Source organism: Cariama cristata, unplaced genomic scaffold (assembly GCF_000690535.1).
Source record: "Cariama cristata isolate BGI_N322 unplaced genomic scaffold, ASM69053v1 scaffold4042, whole genome shotgun sequence".
Classification (NCBI taxonomy): domain Eukaryota; kingdom Metazoa; phylum Chordata; class Aves; order Cariamiformes; family Cariamidae; genus Cariama; species Cariama cristata.
Genome location: NW_009603101.1, coordinates 4397 through 14705, shown reverse-complemented (window position 1 = coordinate 14705; position 10309 = coordinate 4397). Strand labels below are relative to the sequence as shown.

At 36.4% G+C, this 10309-nt stretch overlaps 1 protein-coding gene across 1 annotated transcript in view; it reads left to right on the top strand.

Moving 5' to 3' along the window:
- The window catches only part of CLASP2 (cytoplasmic linker associated protein 2), an 82378-nt gene extending 72625 nt beyond the window's left edge, over nt 1-9753 (top strand). The window contains exons 28-34 of the mRNA XM_009695037.1: nt 660-813; nt 1524-1752; nt 3899-4092; nt 4929-5057; nt 6790-6996; nt 8212-8328; nt 9407-9753. Of these exons, the coding sequence (XP_009693339.1) occupies nt 660-813; nt 1524-1752; nt 3899-4092; nt 4929-5057; nt 6790-6996; nt 8212-8328; nt 9407-9493 (1117 nt within the window). The 3' untranslated portion in view covers nt 9494-9753. The remainder of the gene's footprint in view (nt 1-659; nt 814-1523; nt 1753-3898; nt 4093-4928; nt 5058-6789; nt 6997-8211; nt 8329-9406) is intronic.
- The last annotated feature ends 556 nt before the right edge of the window (nt 9754-10309 follow it).

Genomic DNA, 10309 nt, shown 5'->3' with positions numbered 1-10309 from the left:
AACGCCGTGGGGCTGGGTAAAGGAGAACATCCCTGGGTTATCAGCGCTGTTTGCAGCACAGATCCAAAACACAGCCCCGTACCAGCTCCTGGGGAGAAAATTAACTCTGCCCCAGCCAAACCCAGCACACTGAGTCATCAAACCAGACTTAATATTGGGGACACTGAAAAAAGTAGCAGTTTATAAATGTTCTGGTCTTTAATTTTGTGGTACCGATGTTGCCAGCGAAGCGGACTTTGTAATTTTACTTTTAGCAATCAACTTACTGAAACAATTGAGTTTTATCAATCCTCCTTACTTTGGAACTTTTTTCAATAAGAGACAATGGTGTAGAAATCCTAGTTGTTTCATATTCATAAGAGTAAAATGGAGCAAAAGTTGTTTGTTTCTTCAGGCAGATACTGCTACATAGTGTAGCACCTCCCTTCGCTAGCTACTCCCAGTGCTTTCTTTGGCAGTGGCAGTACACTTATTAAGATGTACCATAATACAGTTTTGTTATGTGGAGAGACAGCTTTCTTCCTTAATGTGTTTGAAGAAAAATAATAGTTTTATTAATATTTCTCAAGTCTCTGTACTTCTATGCTGAAGTTATTTAAAAACATGGGGGCACAAAATAAATCCATCTTAATTCCTGTGTCCTTCTCTGTGGCCCACAGTGCATTTGACTATGACACTGAAAATATGAATTCTGAAGATATTTACAGCTCTCTTCGTGGAGTCACTGAAGCCATTCAGAATTTCAGTTTTCGTAGTCAGGAAGATATGAATGAGCCTGTAAAACGAGATTCCAAAAAAGATGATGGTGATTCGGTGAGTATGTAAACTTGGTGCATCTTGGTATTGGCAAACCAAGCCAATGACTGATTTATTACAGATGATACAGCATCTTTTTCAGTAGGTTTACAAGTTACAACTTCTGAAATGGGATGTTTCTCCTAAATTAATTCAGAGCCTTAGAAAACCATGTTCCTAGTCTTGAACAACATTTTGGAAATATAAGTGCTAATTCCAAGTAGCACTAGCTGTTTGTTTATTTAAAATTTTAGCATGTTTAAAAATAGATTATCTTGCAAAACAGCTGGAGTTCAGTTTTTGAGGTCTGCACCTCCTTGTATCTTTTTCCAAAGGTTTTGTTTTATTCCGTACAAAGCCTGTGCGTTTTTCAGTGCTACATGCTTCTGTTTCTATAGAACTTTGGCTTTTGGATCTGTTGAGCTTGCCAAATATATATATGCTTAAACATGTTTTTAATTACTTAGCATCAAACTTTGAAGATAAACTACTGACAGCTGTTTCTCATTTATTAATTTTTTTGGACTACGTACACTTTTTTCTTTTGGAGGAAGCAAAGTTTAGGGAACTGCTTCTAAGACTTCTTATTTGCAAACTAGTTTGAAATTTTTGAAATTTGTAACATTTTTGAAATTTGTAAGTTTTTGCTACAGAGATGAATTAGTGATGTAGTTAATTGAAACATGGAAGTGTGCATTTCATATGCTCATATGATACTTTTCCTGCAGATTTGCAGTGCTTCTGGAATAGTAGACCTACGAGCAGGAAGTGGTGTGAGCGATACAGGCCGAACAGCTCTTGATAACAAAACGTCGTTACTCAACACAATGCCTCCTCACTCTTCACCACGTTCACGAGATTATAATCCATACAATTATTCTGATGGTATCAGTTCCTTTAATAAATCCGCTTTGAAAGAAGCCATGTTTGATGATGATGCAGAGCAATTTCCTGATGGTAAGCTTCAGATTGCATTCTGTGCTAGCAGAAAAATGGTGACATTTGCCAGCTTTTAGTTCAGTTTCTGAGTTTATTATTAGCAATATATATATCACTAATGCAGCTTCTTTGAGAGGTTTTTACAAATACTGTATTTCAAATCAGTTTGTTTGTTAGTAATCCTTTTGAGTGACATTGTTGGATTACCTGGTATTTGTAAAGATTAAGGGTAAAAATGAGATAAATACTGAACTATATTGTATACTTCTGGTAGCACATCCTGTAGCAGTAGTGTCAATACAGGTTTACTTATCAAATTGCTTTATAATTGAACTTTAAAGGGGAGGAAAAAAAAAATTTACAGCAAGGAAGTAAAACTGGATCAAACCAGTTTGGGAATTAGGTAAAAGAATAAGTATTTTGTTAGTAATATATTTGTATTTGAAACATTACATTGGCGTTTTCTATTGACTAAACATTCTTTTAAAAACAAAACAAGCCAGCTTTTACCAGGAAGGTGATTCACTTAGCCCATGTAAATCTAGGAACTTGGGTTGTTTTGTAGCCTTCTAGACCTTCTTTTTAATATTTCTCAGTATATCTTTGGGTAACTTTTTGTATCTAAATGTTGGGAAGGTTCCAAAGTATTCACTTCTATCATTGTTTTAAAAAGTAGGTGATTTTCATTATCTGGTATTCATTGTTGTTGATATTTCATATTCAGTTATAGATTAAAATCAGTTTTTAAGTAAACAAATTTCTTAATAGTGAGGGACAAATGAGTTTTCCCCCTTCTGACAGTTTTGCTTATGTCATCCAGCAAAGATGTGTTACAGAAACTGTTGAAAAAACAAGCTATTTTCTGACATGGTGTTTTATTCAGCTATTCTTTAAGTTTACATTAAACTAAAAACATTTCTTTGTTTTCTCTTCTGTTTAGCATATGGCCAATTACTGTCTTCTGAAAAAGATTTGAGGGGAAAACAAATTTTTACAGATCTTGCCTGTAAATATCAATAATTAAATACCTTTGCTATCCATATACACAGCCAGTTTAAGATTGAGATTCTGTATTACAGTGATCGCATTTTACATGGGATAAGCCTCTTTATACCTTCTGACAACATATTTCTGAATATTGCATTAAACCAAATGCAATCTGTGCTGTGCCAGCATGTTCTGGTTTTGTGAAAAGTCGTGACTGGCTGGACTGCAGCATCCCCATTCAGTATTAGTTTGTCCTGGCCGGAGGAGTAGTGCGATGCATTATTTAAGTCTGCTCTTCAATGGATCTTAACAAAGTACTTGCATTCATTCCTGTCTTCACCCTTAGTATTTACTTACACTGTGTACATTCTATCATTTGTGTGTTACTTTTAGAATTTCAGCTAAGATAACTTTGAAAAGGTCTGCATGAAAAAAAGATAGACTTGGCAAAATACTTTGTGCCTATAATTCCTCAATTAGGAGTTACGTGCTTTTCCCATAAACCTGACATGCTCATTGGACGTTAGATTTTAATTTTCAGAAACTCCACAGAATTGCCTAAATCTTCCTGCCACTAGCACTGTTTGGTTTTTTTTCCAAGGGAGATGCTCTTTATCCAAAGCATAGGGAAACCTGGCTTTCTAAGTCAGTCCTTAAAAGCAGTCCACAGTCTTTGGTTGAGAAACAGTGTTCCTCTCCAAAGAAGCTTGTTCATTTCCGTTTACTTCCATGGATGTGTTTTCCAGAGAAACAGTGTTCCTCTCCAAAGAAGCTTATTCATTTCTGTTTACTTCCATGGATGTGTTTTCCGAGCATCTTCCTTTTTTTGGTCATTTGGGAAAGGTGGTACTTTGTGTATAGATCAGATTTCAAAGGATGCAGAGTACTTACTGCCTTGGGTATTGCAAGCATAAAAAATCTTGCAGTAGCCTACAGGGGTTTTTTGCAATATCATTGTAATGTTTTTTTGGTGATTGTAAGCTTGTTCAGCAATGTTGGCTCCACTGAAAATGTAGTAGCCAAATTGCAATTTTTGCAGACCATTTTGGGGAAAAAAAATAAGAGCATGCTAGAAAGCCAGCTAGCTATCCTAGCAAACAGCCTTCAGTTGTACAGCCAGCGCTAATATTTATTTGCAATGATCTGAGAACTGTGTTTGTGTATTCCTTCTTGACAGAGCCTCCCATAGACCATTCTGATCTGGTTGCAGAGTTACTGAAAGAGTTATCAAACCATAATGAGAGAGTTGAGGAAAGAAAGGCTGCCCTGTACGAGCTCATGAAGTTAACTCAGGAAGAGTCTTTCGGTGTTTGGGATGAGCACTTCAAAACAATACTACTTTTGCTGCTTGAAACACTTGGAGATAAAGAGGTAAATTCAGATTAATCCAGTTAAGAATGTTATAACAAAGCACATGGTTTACTTCCAGTATCTTTGAAATTTGTATGGATTGTACGAAGGGCACAAATTCCAGTTAGTCTCAAAAAAACCGAAAGAACTGTGGAAGTACAAAAATGTCATGAAGTCAGAATGCCCTGATGGTGACAAGGGCATCAGTAACACCTTCCCAAGTGTTCTTATTTGCCGATTCCCAAGTGATAGATTAAATGATACGTTTTTCGCTGGGATTCAAAGGTTATCTTTTAATAGCCCCTGGTGAAATCCAGAATATCAAAACATCGTATGTGGCAAAGCATTTAAAAATTTATTTCTAAAATACAGTAATGCTATTGTGAAGAGACTGAGTTCTATGTAATTGTTCTCTACAAGGGCCATGTTTTTGAAATTACTAAGGATCGAAAAGTCACTAATACTTGTGTTTTATTCAAAAAGCAAAAAAAAAATTGGTTAAAAATTTTTCAAAAATGTATTTGCATGATGTGTTGCTAAAGGTTTTAACAGCACTTGTGAAGAGTAAAATTATTTGCAACTTAACTTCTGGGTAGCATAGGTATCTCAACTAGGTTAGCAACATGTTTATGATACGCCACCTGAGTTATCTGCAAAAAGAGAGATCGAGAAGAGTGAGAAACTGAAGATTTTTTTTCTAGCTTCATTTGTTAAAGCTAGGTTCATACTGTATATATGCATAGAGCATAATCTGATATTTTTCAGTTATCAAAGACTCTTCCAGCTGCTCAACAAATGTTAAAACATATGTCTGTTTAAAGAAACATAACTCATTTATTTTAATATTAAATCTTTAGCATGCAATTAGAGCTTTGGCATTGAAAGTTCTAAGAGAAATTCTAAGAAACCAGCCAGCAAGGTTTAAGAATTATGCAGAGCTCACAATCATGAAGACATTAGAAGCACATAAGGATCCTCATAAGGAGGTTAGTAATTGGTTATTCTCTTTGTTTGAGGTTATGACAAGTTATTACAAAATGAAACAGCTGTGCAAAAAATGTTTTGAGAAATTAGTCAGATCTTACTGAGGAAGTAATTTGTTTAATAATCAAGCATTCAGCCGTTATTAGTTAACACGGGTATGCAAGGAAAAAAAGAACTGCAGTTTTATAAGCTCTCAAATGCTGAATATCAGCCCTAATAACAATTGCCTTGGGTGCTGTCCAAGAGGACATAGTAACCAATGATGTCTCATTATAGCTCTTTAAGGGGTAACTGAAGGGAGTTTTTTCCTTGTGCAACATCTTAAGCCAGATATAGGTGTCCTGGAGCTTTAGAACAAGCTTTTGGATTTCGTTAAGGTTTGTGGTTGAGAGATAGGACTGAACATGGCAAGGAATTGTCAACCCTTTCCATTTTTAGCCAGCTCTGCACCATTCAGGAGCATGGCTTTGAATGTTGTTAGGGGAGAACACACAGGAACATTTCAAAGGGAGGAATTGGTTGTGGCCAAGAATAGTGCGGGGATTCAGAAGCAGGAGGATAACTGTAATCTTGCTCAGAAGTATTTGTGATGCACGTATACACAGTAAAGGATAATGCATGTAGATATAAGAAACACAAATTCAGTAACCACCCCAATATTAAACAGCTCACATCAGCATCACTGAAGCTATGGAATCCAGGGTTGTTATTAAATGAGGACATCTTCTCCCTGCCCTCCCCATGCAAGGGCACTTACTCTATACGGAACTTACTGTGGAGTTCCAGGTTTTGAAGTTTGACTGCAGTTCCTCCCATACCAATGACTTCTGTCACTGATGCTCATTTCTCTTTTCCCTGCACCCCCTTGGTTTGTTTCATATACTGTAGTTATGACAGTGTCTTGTCCCCATCTTCTCTGTTACTGTGCTTTTTCTCTCTCTTGGTTTCGTGTATATGAGTGAGAGAGTAAAGGGGACAAGGATGGAGAGGAATAGTTGTGGAGGTTTTTGTATGTCAGTGACGTACCAATGGCTGATTTTACACAGTGGGTTGTCTTGTTAGATGGCAGATGCCACAGCTGCACTAACATGAAGATCAGATGTGAATTTTCTCTGTTGTGCCCATGCTGTATCCTGAGCTTCTGTACCTGTTGACTTCCTACCTCATTACTCTTGTTCTGCTTGTTCTGCATTATTCTTCAGGCTTAAAGTACTCTCTTGTCATAGTTGTTTTCAAACAGAGTGTAAGAAAAAACAACTAGATTGACTTCTAGAAGTAGCAATCTAGGCATGTCATTAAACAAGTTTTTTGAGATTAATGTGAGAACATGTCAGTGATCACTGACCTAACAAGGAATAACAAATGACATACAAGAAATTACAGATTTACAGAAGTGGTGGGTGACATTTCGATGCGTAGTTGGAGGGTATTGCAGAATAGAGATATTTCAGATCCAATTCAACCAAGCAGGTTTGAAAAACTGATATGCATGTTGCCGAGGACATAGATTAGCCACAGAATATTGGGAAGAGTCTCGTTTTTAGGAAAGTATGTCCAACAGTTGGAATTCTGTAAACAGATTTTCAAAGGGCTCTTCATTCACATATTTCTACAGTGTTGTAGAGCTCTTGGTAGGAAATGTTTATGCTCGAGACCATTACTGCCAGATAACAGACCATAGTAAGTGTCTCTTGTAAATCATTTTTCAATGTCTTTTACTTGCCCTTTCAATAGGTGGTGAGATCTGCTGAAGAAGCTGCTTCCATGCTGGCCACTTCCATTAGCCCAGATCAGTGCATCAAAGTTCTTTGTCCAATTATCCAAACTGCGGATTACCCCATTAATCTGGCTGCAATCAAAATGCAGACGAAAGTCATAGAAAGAGTATCTAAAGAAACTCTTACTCAGCTTTTACCGGAGATTGTGCCAGGTCTAATACAGGTAAGGAGAGAAGAAAGGAAGGGGAAAAAAAAGACAAACACCAAACAAAACAGCCCACCACCATGACTCCCCCCCCAAAAAAAAAAAGAAGAAACTGTGTATGTAAGAATTGCAAAGACTTTTTAAAAATCATTTTACTTGACTCTCTTGAGCGATTTTATTTGTCTGATAGCTGATGGCTGGTTTGACCCAAAATAACTCAGTGGGAACAGACTGATTGGCCATTAGCTAAATTATAACTGTGGTTAGGACTCAAAGGAAATCTCGGTAGGATATAAAGTATTGGTTATAGTTAAGCTTGGTAGATACTTTTAGTTATAAGATAGTTTTTTGTTGTTTGTATCTTTTTCCAAGTGGCAATCATTTGGTCTGAAATTGTCCATGTTGTATATGTGTATAATTGTAGGGTTTTGTCACTTGGGGTTTGGGGGAGGCAAGAGGAAAGAAGCAGTTGATTAGGGAAAGTTTAATAAAACGAGAAAGATATCAGAGGTTTCTCTTCCTTTGCCTTTAAAAATTAATTCTTTCACACCTTACCAAGAGCCAAGCTAATTAATTTGCACCTGATGGATAAAGACACTTCAGAGTTCGACAGCTGCAGATTTCTGTCTTCAATGGGTGTGATCCAATCATACATCTGCAGGAAGGTGGAGGCAGAGAAGGGGCCCTCTGGGAAGGGGGTGTGAGGGAGACAGCCAGGCATGGGGTACCAGCAAAGTGGACCCAAAAGAAGAAAAGAAACAAAAGAAACAAAAATCATTAAGGAAGGAGATGGGAGTTAACAAAAGAATCCTTAGCTGTTAAGAGAATGCTTCTTTCAGAGTTAGGAAGCTCTAAATTGAGCGCTCTTCTGTTTAAAGTAAATATCACCAAAAAAAATCAAGTAAATTATATGATCTAGAACAATTTCTCATGTGTACTCCCCTATTGCATGACAGCAGCTCTGCTTTCAGTGTAATTTATGAACAGGATCATGTGGGTTTTAATTTCAGTCTGGAAAATGATTATCAATGGTGATTAATAAGCAGCCTGCTTTTTAAGTGCGTTGCTCTGTATTTGCGTGTTTGTTTTTTTGCTGGAATGCTTCATTGGGCTACACTAGCATTAACTTACTGTAGACTTTAATGTATTTATTATAGTAAATAAGTAAATAGCTTTGCGAGGCTTTTAATCATTAACTGATAAGGTATTAATGTTAATTTTATTGCTTTCTAGGGTTATGATAATTCAGAGAGCAGCGTTCGTAAGGCATGTGTTTTCTGCCTTGTAGCCATTCATGCAGTAATTGGTGATGAACTAAAACCACATCTCAGTCAACTCACTGGCAGTAAAGTAAGTAACAGATACCATGTACAGAAATCTTAGTTCATAATTGCATGTATGCATTTGCATTTTGGTTGCAGCTGCCAGAACGTTTCATAAAAGTATATACTTAAATGAGAATATCAGGGCTATTGAAACCCTCTGAGGATTAATATGACTTTGTCATAAAATGTGCAAAACTAAAATTCCGTAGATCTTTATGCAGGTATACGGACTTTAGCATTAAGGTAAATACTAAATTATGTTTCTTACTGCTGTTTAATGGATTTAGTTACTGGTTGGGTCCCCGGGAGTAGTGATAATGGCTATACTCAGCATGGCTTTTCCTATCGGTATTTCTTGTCTTGATTTTCCTGCAAGTTCTGATTGGAAAACAATGAATGTAATATGTAGATGTTACATACAGCAGTTTTATTTATCTTCCTTCCTTGTTATTTTGCTTTCATCAGTCCTTTTAGTACCTCTAATTTGAAATAATAATAGTAATCGGTCTGTGGTCTTTTTTGCTTCAGGATATTTATTATTTTACTGACATCTCTTACATACAGTTTTTTGCATGCAAACAGCTGTATGTTAATTGCGAATCTCTTTCTCCTTGGCAGTAAAACAGGACAATTAATTTTGTATATATCTGAATAACACAGTTATATCTTAAAAATACTCTCTGGCAGTGATTGTATTGAAGGTGATTCTAGACAGTATTGGAAGCTTTAGTAAGTACCAGCATCAGCAACTCATAACTAGAGGCTTAAAACCTCAACATTAACTTAAAAGGAAAAAAAACAACCTACCTTATTTAGAACAGCATTATAATTTGAGAAAAACGTTCCATGTATCTTAATCTAGCTACCTTAGATCATTCTGTTCTTTACATCCTTAAAGAACCTTGAGCAGTTTCCTTGTGACAAATTTTGCTGTGTTTGATGTTTTCCTTGGCAAGTATGTTACCTTTGAATCAACTGTGTAAAATATAATTTTTGCTTTTGGGGAAAAGAAAATGGTTGAATGTCTCCTTTGTTGTACTATTCCTGTAGTCTGTACAGTTTGCAAATACTAAACAAAGTCAATTTCTGGCTTAAATTTGCAGATGAAATTATTGAACCTCTACATCAAACGTGCACAAACAGGCTCTGGACCAGGGGATACAACAGCAGATATGTCTGGACAAAGCTAATGAAGCTGACAAGAATTAACCAGGTCTCATAAAGCAAGGGCAAGGCCCTCTTCAGTGAAAGGAAAATTCTTACATACAGCTTTGGAACTTTTTTCTTGGTTTTTTTTCCCCTTTCTTTTGTTTGTTGGTTTGTTTTCTTTTCTTTAACCAACGGCTGTCCTCAGCCTGCATGTGACTGTTGCAATAGAATTATTCCAAATCCAAGGAGAAACAGTATTAACATCAGTTGATCAAAGCAGAATAAAATTTAAAAATAATCTAATCCATCAATTATCCTGTTCGCAATCCTCTGTGTCTTCCCATTAACTTTTGCCAGTGTTATTGTATTTAAAAAAAAATTTTTTTTAATGCTAATTAAAAAGGTATGCTTTAAGCTTCAGAAGTTAAAATGTAAATTCTGTTGCTTTTATTCAGCTGCAGATAACATTACTTTTTATTGCTAATTTGTTTGAGTATCATGTCCTTTGCTAGAAACAAGAAGTGATGTGAAACAAGGCTGAACTAGTCTGAACTGCAGTGAGGCTCGTTCACTGTGTTGGTGGTTCATCATCTTATTTACAGCTTGTTTGGGATATTCGGGAGATTGAGAAATAAGCCTATAAAAAAAAAGCTGGATTGATCCAGTTCTGTAAAAGTGATATTGTTCATTGGTTGTATGTTTGTTGCATAAATAAGAATTCAGTGTGTGCAGCAGAGGACTGGTACAACCAGTACCTCTTACTGTGGAAGACAGCCCTTTCAGGGTAGCATTGCTGACCTGGTGATAGTGTGGCAGTCTGCTTTTTAGCAGCAGAGTTAATGGTCACTTGATGGACG